Source organism: Cyprinus carpio, chromosome B12, assembly GCF_018340385.1.
Source record: "Cyprinus carpio isolate SPL01 chromosome B12, ASM1834038v1, whole genome shotgun sequence".
Taxonomy (NCBI): Eukaryota; Metazoa; Chordata; class Actinopteri; order Cypriniformes; family Cyprinidae; genus Cyprinus; species Cyprinus carpio.
Genome location: NC_056608.1, coordinates 16,938,431 through 16,955,950, shown reverse-complemented (window position 1 = coordinate 16,955,950; position 17,520 = coordinate 16,938,431). Strand labels below are relative to the sequence as shown.

At 36.8% G+C, this 17,520-nt stretch overlaps 1 protein-coding gene across 2 annotated transcripts; it reads right to left on the bottom strand.

Moving 5' to 3' along the window:
- Positions 1–771: 771 nt before the first annotated feature.
- LOC109099274 (thrombospondin-2-like) lies at positions 772–16,408 on the bottom strand. 2 transcript variants are annotated; one of them, XM_042735729.1, is made up of 19 exons: positions 16,101–16,408; positions 15,317–15,387; positions 14,322–14,878; positions 13,944–14,028; positions 11,797–12,014; positions 11,095–11,329; positions 10,733–10,903; positions 10,477–10,653; positions 9,339–9,512; positions 9,028–9,155; positions 7,629–7,781; positions 7,254–7,472; positions 5,503–5,662; positions 5,288–5,406; positions 4,965–5,199; positions 3,092–3,319; positions 2,731–3,002; positions 2,483–2,580; positions 772–2,270 (listed from the first exon to the last, which is right to left on the bottom strand). In XM_042735729.1, exons 2-19 carry the CDS (start codon positions 15,381–15,383, stop codon positions 2,117–2,119), a joined length of 3,450 nt encoding a protein of 1,149 aa, XP_042591663.1. In that variant the 5' UTR covers positions 15,384–15,387; positions 16,101–16,408; the 3' UTR covers positions 772–2,116. The 2 variants fall into 2 exon arrangements, with proteins under 2 accessions (XP_042591663.1, XP_042591664.1); XM_042735730.1 differs by lacking the exon at positions 16,101–16,408 and adding an exon at positions 15,886–16,065.
- Between the last annotated feature and the right edge of the window lie 1,112 nt (positions 16,409–17,520).

Here is a 17,520-nt window from a genome sequence, read left to right as displayed (position 1 = left end):
CTGGCAACTTAGCAGCATGGATCATTTAGAAAAAGTAGCTAGTTTTTGGTTCCCAATGCCATTGCAGAAATCTGCTAAACAGTAAGTAGACGTGTCATGTGATCTCAAAATTTGCGCACATGAGGTGACCCAGACTCAAAAGAAATATTTAGGTCTAAATTTAAGATTTATGTATTTGAATGGATATTGCATGTAATTAATTCCCATCCATTTGAATTACACAGTTCTAACAATCTAATAAAATTAATGGTAATAATGCACATTGTCAGTCATACATAAATGAAACAGGTAAGACTTCTGAAGAATAGTCTTACCTGTAGTCTTACTGAACGTGTTTGAAATAAATAGTAACCAGGTTTATATATTTATCATTGATCAGTCAGTCCACTTTGTTTCAATCTCAAACATTTTAGTTAATGTTTGTTCCAAAGCCATATTTTAACAATTTTTGTGCTTTTTATCTGAGCAAAAATTTTTCACAATGAATTGATTTATGCTGTTCATATGCAGTTTGAATAGATGCTAAATATATTATTTAAATAAAATCAAATAGATTTAAATAGTTAAACTATGCTGTGATTTTTAGTGTGCAGAAATCTTTTCATGTATGTATTAGTGACATATGTATCACATTTAGTTTATTAGTTTATGTTAAAATGGATGAAAATTTTGTATGCATTTAAAATACATTACTCTCAAATCTAACAATTTTAAATTTAGACCTTTTATTAGTCTACTGAAATATTTATAACTTGAATTTTTAGAGCCATGTAATTTTTGTATATAATTTTATTGACATATTTGCCATGAAAACGCATATGAGTGATCAAAATATCAAAAACAGCTGTTTGTTAGTTAATAAAAAACAAGTATGATACCTAGAGATGTTATTAGCAGCAAGCCATACACTGTAGATGAATTTTAAAATTAACATTTAATGAAGTGCTCTGTGTTGCATGGTGAATGAAATGACCGTAAATAAAAAAAGTTGAGATTTAAAGCATGTACATGAGAGGTGTAATATATATTCCTTTATCAGCTCATAAAAATATGAAATTTATATTAAATTTCTCACTGGCATTTCCTGAAGAAGTGCTTCTTCTTATTGAATATACAAAAGAGGGTGCTGATAGAATGGATACCTCAAAAATTGCTGGTTCAATCCCAAGTTAGGGTGATCTAGAAACTGGAGAGTTGCTGAGATCACAATCCTGGTTTGTCACCATTGTACCTATGAGAGCAAGAAAAGTCTCTGCGGCTGGGGTCACTGAGGACCGGTGTTAAGCGATGCTTACTTGCACTCTCTGAAGTTCAAAAAAAAAAATGTGTAACACCTTGACACTTCTAAAATGTTCAGGAATATTACATTACACTTCCTCTTGTCACATTCATTTTCTATGTAGATACTGTACAGTAATGGCCAATGACAAAGCCTTACTGACATGAATGCAATTTGATAACATATGCAAAACATTCTTTTAAACCTCATCTGTAAAAAATTGTCAATGTAAACGAATAAATAAGTATTTACAATTAGTCAGCAAGGGATACATTACAAAAGGAATGATAACTAATAACCAGAAAAAAAGACAAATAAGTTACAGTAGATAGTAGAAAAGGTCAGAATATAATACATCTCCCCTAAACATTGCAACAAACAAACAAACAAACAAAAAAAGCCACAAAAAGGTTCTCCACAAGAATGACCAGAAAGTCATATAAACTAATAAAGTATATGAAATGAAAAACGATAAACCCTCAACACTCATTAGTTGTGCAACATTTAACTGAGAATCTAAAGCAATGCTTACCAAATATTTATTTCCTTTCATACTTGTCCAGCAGGAGGTATATTCACCTCTTGAAGGCACCTCTGGTCTGTGGATCTGGCCTTTATGCAGGCCCTTATTGCAGAAAGTCTAATTTTGGTCTTTTACTAAGGCACTACACTGATACAGTTTTGCTTTGATCAAAATAGTCCATGACAAGAGATACAGCACTCAAATCACACTCAATTATCTGCCAAAAATATTTAAAAAGAAAAAAGAAAAGAAAAGAAAATATCTTAATAATAGAAAAAGGAAGGATATTTAAATGTTTTCATCTCTAAATAAAGTCATATTTGTTCACCTCTGCATTCATATTTGAGGTCAGAGAAGAAAACGGCCTCCTGGGAGAAAACGAATAACCCGAGTCTTCCACCTGCAAACGTTTTGTCATAAATGGGGCCTGAGTCTGCCATGATCTGCTTGCCTTCATACACAACAACTCTGGGGGAAAAATTACATATTTTCATAAATATAACATTTTCACATTATTTTTTATGTTTTTTTTTTTTTTTTAAATGTATAAAATATTAAAACATTATTGATAGAATGTACATTTTTTATATAATTTTATATAACATAAAAATTGTATTCTATTCTATTAAAATAAATTCTATACAAATCACAAAAATGCAAGATGGAGTCTGAGTCTATACCTAATGAATCCAGTCTTTGGCCTGTGGATGAGATGCCAGCGGTAGGCAGTATAGTCTTTCCAGCCGATATTCTTCGGGTCGTGCCACAGAGTGCGCACCTAAAAGATATTGTAAAGCCATCCATCATTTTAAGCACTAAGACAGACAGCACTGCTTTGAATCATGGGAATTTATGGGACAGTTTATTGTTAGTAATGGCACGAAACGAGAAATATGTCAGGACTAATAAAAGTGAAGGGAGAGTTCACCTGCTGCTTGGTGTTGCCTGTGTGCCATAATGCATTGCGTAGATTTTCCCCAGTGCCTGTGGTGGAGTTGACCACCTTGAGAGAGACGCCAGAGATGCCAAACGCCTTTGATGGCTTGTCTTCCCAGTACGTCTGCGTGATCTGTTTCCACATGACTACGTAAAAACGTCGGCTAGACTGGTATCCAAACACAAATCCTGCATAATCATCATCCCTGTCTGTATTCACATAGAAGGTCCCGCTGAAATCCACAGCGCTGAACTCATCAAAGCCTGTTATTGTGCAAAAAGACAATCCAAAATCAATGCTGGCACGTTTTAGCTTTTCATGTATGGAAACATTTGCGTTACAGCTCACTTACCCACTGCAATTCCAGGGTCGGAGTTGGCAGTTTGCACAAGCTCTTTGCCCTGGTTTCGGACCACCCAGTTTGGATCAATCTGTGTGGTTCCCTTGGGGTCGAGATGAACCATTTGAAACTTCCGGAAATCTGTGACGCTGATTGCACTGTTTTCCGGGCATGCATCGAAGATATCCGGGACTTTGTCATTGTCGAAATCATTCTCACACTCATCACCACGACCATCACCTGAGAGAAAATATAAGAACGTTAAACCAACTGCTGAATGAGTGTCAAAAGTAGATTAAACCAGACAAATAATTATAAACAAATCATTATAAGCTTATGAGGTCATATAAAGCCATATACACCGCTCGTGTTAATACTATCAGTATAACCACTTCATAAAATACTCCAAAGCCGCTGACCTAGAAAATTCAAATCCAAGCTTCAAAAAATTCAATCATTTGATATGCAAACCACTGGCATCACAGTGTAGTCTTAGCCAAGAGGTATTTTGCCTTTTGGAAAACTGGAAAACAATGGCTTTTCCCAAAGCTTTAGGATTGTCTCTTTAAGCCAACAAAACCTCAAAGATCTCCAATCTCCTCATAGAACGTGACAGCTTCAGCTAGCACTTAGAGTTCAGAGGGCTGCCGAAATGAACACCCTTTGGAATGCCAAGGCAAATTTCACCCCACTTAAATTTCAAATCCAGTTTATAAAAGAGAACGCAAGCAGTAAGCATGGCCTGACAACAGAGAACTTATTCAACCATTATACCATTTAGGCTTTATGTCAAGCTGCGTATATCTGTGTCTAAAATACCTCATAAAACACAAAGAGACGTGGAGCACTACCCTGGGATGCAACTTTTCTGCATTTCTGATGCCAGTGAGACATTTATGCATTTCTTATCTGCTTGCTTTTTATGCCTTGTCTTTGATTTTCTGTTTTATGGGACAGATTCTTGGACGACCCTCATAGGAAATATGAACGACGTCCAAAACAACAGACGATTGCATGACACAAAAATTGAATGCAGGATTGTGTATTAAGACGAACAGGTGTGAGGAGCCCAGAGAAAAAATTCTTAACGTTGTTTATCAGTTTTCTCAGTTCTCTGGTAATTTGCAGAACAACTGTCCACATCATGCCATATATCAATAATTAGTCACATCATTATTTCAACTCATTCCTTATTCTGGAGTGAAATGGTAAAGACCAGAAATGAAATATGATATATGAAGTGAGATATGAAGTGTTTTGTTAGAAGTGTTAGTGTAGCGGTTCAAAACACGAAGTAATATTTTTTATGCAATTATATAAAGTTTTTCTAAAATGTTCACAGATTTGTGTTCTTATAATTTTTTATGCAAATTAATTTTATAATAAACTATGACCTACAATAATCATGCAATGTAATTATCAAAGACGAAAATACCTTGGTACTTGTTACCAATGTATCATGCTGCATGCATCACTCTAAAAAATATTGGTAACAATTTACAATAAGGTTTCATTTGTTAACCATTGTTAACTTGTTAGTGATCTGCTAATATTCTTAAATGAACCAAATCCAAAAATTAAAAATACATTATTGACCTGAGCCAACAATGAAAAGTTGTTTTTTTAACATTACTAAAGATTAATAAATACTGTAACAAATGTATTGCTCATTGTTAGTTATTGTAAGTTAATGCATTAACTAACATTAATTAATAGAAACATTATTGTAAAGTGCAATTAAAATATCAATACATGGACCTAAACTATCAATTTAATATAGTGGGAGAAAAAAAAGATACAAATGAATGATAAATAAATTTTTTTTTTTCAATACTATAATCAGAGACCAAAATAAGAGGGTGTTTATATATAACACTGTTTTTACCATCAGAGTCCGTTTGGTCCTTGTTGGAAACTAGTCTGCAGTTATCCCGGTCATCAGGAATGCCATCATTATCATCATCATGATCACAAGCATCTCCTTTCCCGTCTCCGTCGTGGTCGGCTTGGTTTGCATTAGGTATGTACGGGCAGTTATCCATGTTATTTTGATGGCCATCTTCATCTATGTCTTGGTTGTCATCACATTGGTCTCCAATTAGATCATTATCTGCATCCGTCTGCAAAAACAAAATGGTACATTCTTTAAAAAAAATGAATAAAGATGTTTAATCTGCAAAAGCACTCAGTTTCCATTTTTTTCCAGACCTGCTGTGGGTTGTGGACTAAGGGGCAGTTATCACACTGGTCTCCGACACCATCTAAATCGGTGTCTTTCTGGTCTGTGTTGTAAATGAGAGGGCAGTTGTCTCGCTCGTTTAGAATCTCTAAGAGCAGAAATAAGAAAAGGACTTGTGAGTCATATCTGTTGCAATCCAAAATGAGTCACATGGATTATAAACGATGATCAAAGCTTCTTGTACCATCTCCATCCATATCAATAGAACAGGCATCTCCTTCCCCATTGTTGTCAGTATCGGTCTGAGCAGGGTTATGTTCATATGGGCAGTTATCACAACGGTCTCCGACATCATCCTTGTCATAGTCATACTGCCTGGGGTTGTACATCAGGGGGCAGTTGTCCTGGAATCAATATATCATATACATGTGTCTATATGAATAGCACACATTCTTACAGTATGTACATCAGTAGCATGAAGACAAATCCATAAACCTCACATGTACTAAATCTACCTTACCCTTTCATCCACAATTTCATCATTATCATCATCTTTATCACAGGCATCTCCTTGCCCATCACAACAAAATCAAACCCCACCAGACCAGAGCAGAGCAGAGCAGTTCACCTACACAAAATAAAAAAAAAAAAAAAAATAAAAAATAAAAAAAATAATAAATAATAAATAATAAACACAAGCCTGTTTCACAGTGAAAGCATAAGCAGTGCATATTGATCTGTAAAAGTCATAATCTGTCTCTTGTGAGTAAATCAATGGCAAAAACTGAAGGCTACTTAAATGTGACTTAATAATGTCTATTAAAGAAAGCATCTGTTGCAACCTGCACATCCTCCACAGTGGAAAATTTAACATCATAAATTGCATGTGGTGCATGTGGTAACACATCTGTGGAAAATATCAAAATAAGCAAACACAACACACACAATGAATAACAAAATAACAATTTTGTTTTTTTTGTTTTAGAATATCTATGAACATATGAAAATATATGTGTCATGGTTTCCAAAAAAACATTCAGCAGCACAACTGCTTACAAACATTAATATGGAATGTTTCTTGAGCACCAAATCAAAATACAGTATTAGAATGATTTCTGAAAGATCATGTGACTTTTCAATGACTGTATACATATACGATTTTTAATTATTATAACTAAGGTTTTTTCATGAAATAATTCTGGAAGCAATTATTTTAGTTTATTTTGGACCCAGGCATATCACTGTACTGCTTCACTTATATGTGCAGTGTAAAACAAGGCCTTATTCCAGAAATCTGACACTAACAGTTATTCATATCAAATGAACCGCATCAAATCACCCACATACAGTACTAAGAATTTCAAGCTTCTTCTGCTATGATATCTCAATTTTTCATTCTGTGCATTACCAGTATTTTCCTTTATTTATTATGTGCACATATTTTATCCTTTATTGCTTTCTCGTTTGGCTCTCATTGCTTCCCAGGCTTCAGATCCATGATGTTTTGCAGATTCTGGTCCTGGTTTTTCTCCACGGTGTATCATGACATAATCAAGCAATTATCCATCACAGGAGAAGAATGATGTAATTATTACTTTTGTTCTCCCTCCCTTTGGCTAAACACCTCACCACAAAGACGTTTAAGGGATATAAAATATACGATTCCAAAAAGGCACGATAGACAGTAAACACTGGGCCAAATCAAAACATTCCTCTAGTTCATGGTCACTGGGCCCCCTGCCTGAGTTGATACCATTGTCCTGTGGGGTTTATTAAGGTGAAACAATATTTCTTTCCATTTTATATTCCTTAGAAACCCATTCAAAGCAGTCCTCAGCTAAATCTTAAGGTCTGGATTGCATTACATTGAACCAATGCAGAGACGTCTTTAGTCTCAGCATTTTGTCTTCAGTAAATCCACATATTCTATAAATTTTTTCTATTCAATTGACATATGGATCCAAATGAGGGGTATGACACTGGTTAATGTAGTACCTTTTTGCAATGGTAGGTGGCATTTGCTCCACACACAAGATCCTGGTTGGGCCATCCATCCAGATCATAGTCCTCTCCACAGATGATGCCATCTCCAGCATAACCAATACGGCACTCGCACTTGTACATTGGGTCACTGAAGTGACTAAGGAAGATGCATTCAGCATACTTGTGGCAACTGTGGCTGTTGTCTTTGCAGGGGTTGTAGGGTTCACACACCTATTCATAAGGAAAAAACAACAGATACTAAAACTTTGTCTATTTAAACACACATGACCCAGAACTTTGAGAACTTGTTGAAGGTATCTGCCAGGAGGGTGGACATAAATTAGCCCCTCAGTAAGTGGTATGCGAGGTGATGTATATATGACTGACCTGTTTGTTGATTTTAGCTGACTCCACTCCCATGCCGTAGGGCTGAGTCCCTTTGTAGCGTGGGGGGCAGGGGAGACAGTGGAATCCGGGGTCTGTATTCACACATTGCTGTAGGCCACCCACCTTATGACACAGATCTGATACCATATCGCACTGCACACCACAGAATGCAAAAAGAGAGAAAGAGAAAAGCAGTACAGGGATCAGAATTGTCAGATATGTTATGTATATACATACTGAAGGTTCTTGACCGTGTAAAATCAATCCACATGGTGCCATGGCATTGTTATGTGGTTCCTAGGGTGTTCTGGGTAGTTGCTAGAGTATTGTTTGGTGGTTGCCATGTTAAAATAACTAGTCCATAGTCTCCATGATATTCTGGTCTCTAGATACGGCTTTTTTTAGGTCTTCAATGTAATATATGGGATTTATTCCTGTTTTATAATTTTTCGCCAGTTTTATTGTAGTTTAGTCAGTGCACATCTAGAAAAGTCAATTCACAATGCACATCCAACATTTAAAGGGATAGTTCACTCAAAAATGAAAATTCTGTCATTAATTACTCACCCTCATGTTCTTCCAAACCCGTAAGACCTTTGTTCATCTTTGGAACACAAATTAAGATATATTTGATGAAATCCGGGTACTACTATGTTCAAGGCCCAGAAAGGTAGTAAGGACATGGTTAAAATATTCTATGTGACATCAGTGGTTTAACCTTAATTTTATGAAGCTATGAGAAAATAAAAATAATGACTTTATTCAACAATTGTTCTCTTTCTTGTCATTCTCTGCCATGCATTCACAAGAGTACCAGGATGTATGCATGCGATGCTGCTGATACAGGAACCGGTGTTCTGACGTAGAACCTGGATGTGCTGTGCCTTGTTTACAAGCAGAGGAATGCCCAAACATACATCAAGGTACTGTCGTGAACGTGCATTGAAAATTATTGAAGCTGTTATTTTTGTTTTCATTTCGCACAAAAAGTATTCTTATAGCTTTATAAAAATACGGCTGAACCACTGACTATTTTAATGATGACCTTACTACCTTTCTGGGCCTTGAATGTGTCAGTTACATTGCTGTCTATACAGGTTCAGAAAGCTCTCGGATTTCATCAAAAAATATCTTAATTTGTGTTCCGAAGATGAATGAAGGTCTTGTGGGTTTGGAACGACACAAGGGTGAGTAATTAGAAAGTGAAAGCTGTTTGTTCTGAAAGTGACTTCTATATGAGCTGTGCTTCATACATCAGTGCACTATTGACAATATATAAAATACCTTTTTGCAAATTTCACTGATGAGACTGCACCTTAACATACCAATGTTAATACTTAGGGTTACAGGTTTGTTCAGAAGTATTTTGATCTAATTAGTCTGATGTAATTTTGCTCACCTCATTGACATCTTCACAGAAAGTTCCATTGCCACGATAACCATTCGGGCAGGGTCCACATTCCCAGGATCCATCAGAAGCTGTGATACACTCAACTCCGGAGAAGCAAGGGTTCGAAAGACAGGCATCTGTCAAATCAACACAGCACTGTTTTAGTATAAAAAAATCACATATGATACTTTTAAGTTTCTAATGCTAAAAAAAATAAAAATAAAAATAAAAATAAACTTGATTTTAGGAGGTTGAAAGAGAAAAGCACTGTAAAAGGACATACATGTAACATATTATGTTCATACGTCTGTTTTTCTTACCAACAGGACACTCCTGTCGGTTGCATACTTCATTTTCAGTGGAGTCTCCAAGACATTTCCTTCCTCCATGCTGTGGTTCAGGGCTATTACATTCCCTAACACGACTCTTCAGACCCCCTCCACATGTAGCCGAACACATTGCCCAGGGAGACCATGGACCCCAGCCACCATCAACTAAATGGCATAACATGGGATACATTTGCATTTATTAGTTATAACCCTAAAAGTTTGGTTCACAAATCTGTTCATAGAGTGACTCAATGCCCCCAGATGGCATGTACAGCATTTTTTGTGACCTAATGAAATTAATGTTTATATAATTATATAATATAAAGTACTATTCTTTGTTTTTAAAGTGACAAAGTCCATCTGCTTGTTATTCCGTTTGTGTTTTATATTAAACTGGTTGTTATTTAGTTTTATTGTGCCATTGTTCAGCTTATGCAATTTTAAGAGATCCAAACACAGATATTCTAGTGCAGATTTCAAAGAACTGACATTGATGTAATGAAACTAACTAATAAAGCTAAAAACCATTTTAGATATGAATTAACTTGGATTTCATTTTGAACCAAATGTTATATTATGTAATGTCTCTAATATATCGCAATCTGTTTGCTTGCACATTCCTGGCTAATGTGGAAATAACACATAAACGCCCAAAATAAGCAGGCACAATACACATAGCTTGCCCTCTTCTGGCACTGCTCTTCAGAAACTAAAAGTTAGCCCAGATCCTAAACATTCGATAGCCCCTGATCGAAAAAATTTCAGGGAGTTCCCAGTCATCTGCCGTGTCTCCGATGTGAATCTCATTCATCAGGCATTTCATAAGCATCTTTGCCATAATCCTCTGATTGAACAAATTGCCCAAATTTGTGTATCCTCCCTGTTCTAACGATAATATAAGCCCTGGAAAGAATGACATCATCCTCTCAATGTTTTCCAGTTAAGATCTGAACAGCAGGGTGGATGAGATGGTTTCTATATGAGCATGTGTGTGGTTGGGCTCAATTTGTGGTTGAGCTTTAAATTTTGTAGGACTGTCAAAGTTAACGTTTAACAGCCTAACATTTTTTTAAATGCAGCTAACATTTATTTTATATTTAACAGTGGTGATTAAATATGCAATACTCACTCGGACAGGGGTCCAAGCGGCAGCTTTGTGTCTCTCGTCCATCACCTTCACAGTCTTTTCCACCTCTTTGTGGAACAGGAGCATTGCAGTGACGGATACGTGTGATCAGACCTTCTCCACACGTCACTGAGCAGGATGACCATGGAGACCATAAGCTCCATCCACCGTCCTGACGGACTGCAAAACACAATGTTACTATAAGTGTGCTACATTGGCTCACTTCCAGCTATCACACATACAGTGGTTGCATTCATACCTCTGCGGTCACATTTTCCCAAACTGCACTTGCGTGTCTGAATCGAGGGTCCAGAACATGTATTGCTTGTGTCATCACAAGAGCGCCCCCTCTGTTGAGTGCCACTTCCACATGTGACTGTGCACTGAGTCCATTCTGACCATGGAGACCAGCCATCTTCACTGTCCATTGCTACACAAAGACATAACATGTTATAAGGAAATGTACAAATATATTTGTTGCCTGCTTTTGGGTCTGTCCATTTTTTTAAACACAAAAAAGGTTGGAGTCTGTAAGATTTTTTGAAAAAAGTCTCTATTAAGCTATAAACAAAAGACAAATTTGGTTGTCATTTATCTCTGTATGTTTGTGCTTCCACTTACGAAGGCAAACTGGACAGCATTCGCCATCGATGAAGGATGGATTGGCACATGCCACTGGAGGACAAGTGATTTGACGACAAACCACTTTTCCTTCTTGGCAGGTACATTTAGTACAGCTATCCACAATCCAGTCCTCTTTGTCCTCAAACATACGGCCATCTTGCCAACATATAGTCTGCTCCGAAAGACTCTGCATCTTATTTAGTGCCTCCTTCATCGCCGTGTTTTCTTCTGTCTAAAAAGTCAGTTTGAAATTAAATGAATCACACAGTTGTTCATCTCCATGCTGCAATGAGACCTCATTCAGTCTTTCCACACATTCAAACATATCCAGCAGTCAAAATAACTATAAATTGTCATGCATTGAAAATTTTAGATGTTTTCCAACAGAAAACTTCTAACACTGTGATTTACTGAGCTCACATTCCTGCCACGGTTATGTCTGTAGATACCAAATTATGGTCCAACTATCCCGTTCATGTGCCCAAAAACATAACTGCCCTCACATTTTTTAAACATCTGACAAAATCAGTTAACATCAACAATATGGCATGCTCTATCTGAGATCTATGTGAGATCCAAGAGGCTCTTTTCTAAATGACAGAAGTTATACACTGAGTGACTAATCTTGTTAAGGCATGATCTAGTGTAGGATAACATGGGTTTCATTTGGATCTGTCAAAGCAACATAACAGGACTCACCACTTTCTGCAGACCATCTATAAGGTTGCTAACAACAACTCTGAGACCCTTCAGCTCCTGGAAGAGGTTGGCCAGTTCTTCACAGGAACGTTCACACATTAGTTCTGAGGAGCTGGTTGCTGGAACATCTGTATTCTGGCCAATCACATTGGTGGCAATTGAAGATGGAACCTCCACCTCCACCACCTCCGCACTCTCGCTGACTACATTTGCCTCCTCTGACGAAAGAGAGAAGAAAATCAAATTACATCTATAATTACAGGTTACACATGAATTCTGATAGGATGGTTCAAAAGCCATTGCACAACAATTCGATTTGTGAGACTTGTTACAATTGATTATGTTCATAGTGACCAGAGGCTCCAAAATGGACAAAAAAAAAAACACAAAATACACTGTACACTACAGTATATTCCAAATCTTCTAAAGCGACTCAGTGGCTTTGCGTGATGAACAGACTGGTACCTCATGGGTGACCATAAGAGACTTCTTTCACAAATCTTACCATCCCAAACTTTTGAAGTAATGTATACTATAATATCCCATCCATAACAGAACATTTAAGCGAAAAAGAAAGCACAAAAAAAAGCATCTGGACACAGAACTGTTTGAGCGAACATTGTGTCAGGTTGGTTGAGATGTTTTGATAGACCCACAGTATTTACACTTTTCAGAAGAATCACAAACTACAAATGGGTTACTTATAGCTATTTGAGCAAGGTGGGATAAGAAGAAGTCTTTTAATGTTGGAAAAATTATACACTTCACCTTTAAGGCAAGTACAAAGATGGAGAATGCAGACATTGGGTATCTCACAGCATGACAACTAAACCTGTTTGCAATAAAGCCTTTTTATACACGACACTCAGGCGCTTGAAGATTGCAATAGGAAGCCAAATTAAAACGTTTCATTGGCTCCTGTGATATAACACACATGTAACCGCGAGCAAACTATTTCTAGGCACACAGACCTATCTCAGCAATTCTTGGTCGCTGTCTTTAGAAGCAAATTTTTTTGAAGTTATTTTTAAGTAGTTCAGAAGGAGTAGTATAATATTAAAGTCTGGGTGGGGCAGTACTGTGAGTTACCCCAATAAACTATTATTAAAAGTCTAACATAAAACAGCACTCAGTTTTTAGATTAGACAGTTGTAAATATCTTCACTTGTTTCCTTTGTTATTGCCAGATAACAAAGAAACGAAAACTTTTAGGATAGCATCAAAGATAGGTTCAAAATTACTGGATATATGATATGTAGATTACCATCATGTGTAAAGAGTTATTCGTTGAACATACTCTAGACACTTTTAAACATTTTTAAACCATGAGATTATTTTGGTTTGAATTCCCTTATGTGAAGCCAGGACTGTTTTTTTTTTAAATATCACTAAAACAAACCTAAACCTAAAATCAATATCAATTTCTTTTCCTTTTCTTTTTTTTTTTTTTTTTTAGTGGTAGTGCGAGTGTGTGTTGTTGCATTCATGTTTAACTTAACTACCCTTCCTTCTTGGCCTCATGACCTACTGACCCATCTATGTGACCCCACACATGGTCCCTTTGCTTCAAACAAGGTAAAATAATTTAACTATAAGCTAAAATGAGCTAAATGCAATATTTGTACATTTACGACAACATAACAATCTTAAAACTAAATCATGAGGGCTGATGTGCATTGAAAAACACTTACAAAAACAGACCAGACTGATGGATGGCCTACTTAGAAAAATACAGGCTTGTAATACACGCACATTATCCAAGCTAATAATTTCTTCAGTCACGGTGGTTGCTGCTAATCTGAGTGAGTGTGCACAGGTCTCCACATGCGTGAGCCCCTATAAGCATGTTTACTTAGAAAGCTAAGTGTCAAGTGCCAAAAACCTTCCCCTGAGCGAAGGATGTCAAAAGCCTGCAGTTTAAGAACCCATTCTTTCCACAGCCACCATTCGGCTGACATTGAAGAAAACTAAAACACAAAATATTCCAACAAAATGGACATCATTACAGAATGAATCCCTTCCTGTCTGTGAGTTACATATTCCGTACAGCAGTTCCAATTAAAGAGGAACTTCATCTTGATCCCACAAATCTTTTTTGGCTGGCTGAATGTGTTAAAAGAATGTTAAGGCTCACAAGCCCCTCCTACCTGGGTTTCCAAGATCACATCCCCTGCTCTCCAGAATGTCCTCAAGTGGGGTGTCAAAGATAAAACGTACATTCTGCAGCAAGCCCTGAAAGAAACAACAGCTGCTGTCAGGCTTACTTTGCCAATTTTCAACCGTTCACATATATCTCCAATGACTGGGAAGTTGGGTTGGATTTACAGAACACTAGAGGATCAGCTGTGATTTATTACTCAGTTTCCAGCAACTTGCTTGGCATGCACTGCAACTACTAATGCAGACTAAATTGCCTTACAAAGAGCAAAAATGTAGTTGCTATTCTTGATATCCTGTAGCTTATGTCCTAATGCATTCAACTGGCATGCACTTTACTTTTCTCGACAATGTAAGGTCAAACATACCCTAAAGTGGCTTTCTCGTGTAGCCCCTTTGGCCACATACATACGAGCACCTGTGGCGCTCAGGTGTTCATAGAAAGGTTCATCGAGAATAAAGCTATCAATGAGTGCACAACCAATGTACAAAGTTGCTGTCTCTCCATGTACATGAAGCGTTACATTTTTCCACTGTGAATCCGAGAGGTCTACATCTTCAAAAGAGATCACGTTGCGTGAGCCATCAGCCCACCAGTACACCAAATCTAAAGTGTTGGTTCTTCCATCCGAAACAACTTCAAACTGCCTGCGCTCTCCAGGGCCTTCCAGTGCAAGAATGGTGCCACGGGATGTGCGGTCCTGGCGCAGAGTGGCTGTCAGAATGAAGCCTTCGTTGTTTTGTATCTGCAAAAGAAGTTTTTGTACCGCTGTGGAGCTGACCGAGGGGACCTGGTCAAAACGGATGAAGCGGTATGCTGGAGCATCGCTGTCCAGACCCTTGAAAAGCTTTACACCGATAGTCTTGCGTGTGATCCCACTGGTTTCAAACAGGTCAAAAACTGTCTCATCTTCCAGATGTGCATCTAAAAATGGATACATATTTTAAGATATTTTACAGTTGGTTATTCTATATTCAATGTCAATGAGTCCATGTTTATTCAGCTACATGGAATATTTTACACCCCAGGAACGTTAAAAATAAAGACAAATAGGTGATTAAAGATGGTGTAACACTGAATTAATCAAAGGACATAAGAAATACGCTTTCCCTTGTCTGTGTGTGTGTGTATATATATATATATATATATATATATATATATATCTATATATAACCTATATATATATATATAAAACCTAGGACAAAATGACTAAAAATAATACATGTAGGCTATATAATTGTTATAGTACAACAACAATATGACTCATCTGATACATGCTGGTCCTAAGGTGATACACACTCAAATGTGAAGTAATAAAGATTATTTAGATACAGAATATCTAGAAAAAATATACAGTATTACCTTGAGATTTTACAAAGGTGAAGAGAAGCAAAAGGGCCAAGTTTCGGAGACATCTTCGGAGAATCATTCTTCTATGGATAACAATGGTAACCAAATGTTAATTTTTCACGTTAATTAAGTTACCTGCACAAAAGTGTCTCTGATGAAAACCAGGAAGACCTCATCTAGCATTAAAAATACATCATTAGACATGCTCAAATCCACTGAATCTATCAGGCTGTCCACTGGCATGCGCAATTGAGAAACTGCTCCGAAGCTTGTATTTGAGTTTGTATAAAATATATGCTGTAGCATATGTAATAAAACTAGTATACAAGTATACAAACGAATACATTAAAGGTCTTGAAACTTTTGTGAAAGTGCGAATCATAGCCTACAATTACTTTTCAAAGGAATTTCCGTCAGGGCACAGTCCTTTTAGATTTCAGTCGCGCAACCAAAATTATCTTTTGGCATATATAAAAACGTTTTTATGATTACGCCTGTCATATGTACATACAATAAAGTATTTTACTGACGTATGCTACTGAACTATAGGCGATTGATCGGTGAAGAGTTGCTATGGTTACCTCTTTACGCGCCTGCAATTCAAGCTTCTTCTTTGCGCACTCTGACTAAAATAAAATTTTTGAGGTTGTGAAAAAAATCAACGGTAAAAACACTGTTACTTAAACGCATGTATAGTCGGTGTAAAAAGAATACACATGTTTAAGAACCCACGTCATATTTATTTTGGCTTCTCATAAACCAGCAACGATAGAAAAGTGACAAGCACCTCACTTACCCGAACCAAAGATAACAAAAAAAATATATGTACAAGACTAAAATAACTATCCGCTCTGCTCCTCAGTCAGTTCCACAATGGTAAACCCAAGATAATGATCAAAAAATCATTGCGTAAAACCTGGAGATGCCACGGGTACCCAAGCACAAAGTTTAAAATTCGCGCACGAAGCGAGTTACACAGTTCACAGAGGAAGGTAGTCAATCACGAGGTGTTACTGAACAATGTCTTTATGTTCCAAAGCTGATAACGTGATAAATCCAGATGATGCCGGACTCACGGGCTCCCTCCTCATAACTGATCTCTCTTGGCGCATATTTGGTTTCAAAAGGGGAGGGTTTGGGGTGCTGGAGGAGGGTTGCGCTGGACTAGAGAGGTGCGGGTTGTTCCAGTGACAGCACGTCATGACAGTTTTCATTAGCTAATGCAGTTCTGAATCGCGCCTGGGGCTGTTGGGGTAAGAGTGACGACCTAAATGTGAGCATAGGTATGTGAGAAGGTCAAGACTGAAGTCAGGTTTATACTAAAAAGCACTAGAAAAGAAGTGTCAATGGACAAATGCCAGATCACACCAAACAAACTTCACACCAAAAAAGAAAAAAAAAGAAAAAAAAATCTGTTAGTGAGATACAGAGAGAGTGTACATATGTACAGTACAACTTAAAAAGTATATAAATAATATATTACTATAATATAATGCATAATAATTTCAATCTTGTAATTCTATATCCCAGTATCAAATACCAAATACAGTATGTCCCATAATTATTCAGACAGATAGATAGATAGATAGATAGATAGATAGATAGATAGATAGATAGATAGATAGATAGATAGATAGATAGATAGATAGATAGATAGACAGACAGACAGACACCTCACAGCACAACGTGGCATTTACCATTTAAGATGTATGACTTTAATTTGACCTGTTCTCTCAAGAGCTTTACATTCCTTTGAAAATATGCTCCATCCCTTTCTGAAAACACAAAAGAAGACATTCCATCATTTTTTTGTCGAGTGGAAACATCTTACGAAAGCACATAAAGTGGAGATATACTACAGCAGATGAGACAGATGATGTACATGTTTACAGCATGCCCTAGGTGAAGCAAATCAAAGAACTCTCGCAAAATCTGGCCTCATCAGATGGTTAAAAGCATGACATCATTGTATATTTCACTACTTTATGCTGGAAATTACATTATATCCTGTATACGTCAAAAATGTGAAAGTATCCCCATGAGTGCCACTCTTTTAAGTGCCTGATTAGAGTGAGCAAAATAATAATTCTTCCTTCCTTTGACTGATGTGTCCGTGGAGCCTAAATTACAGTTCCAGGTTTTTCAAACAAATTTGATGTTGTTTTGCCAAGATGTGTATTTTATAATCAGCTCTTGAGAAAGGTTCCACGTTAATT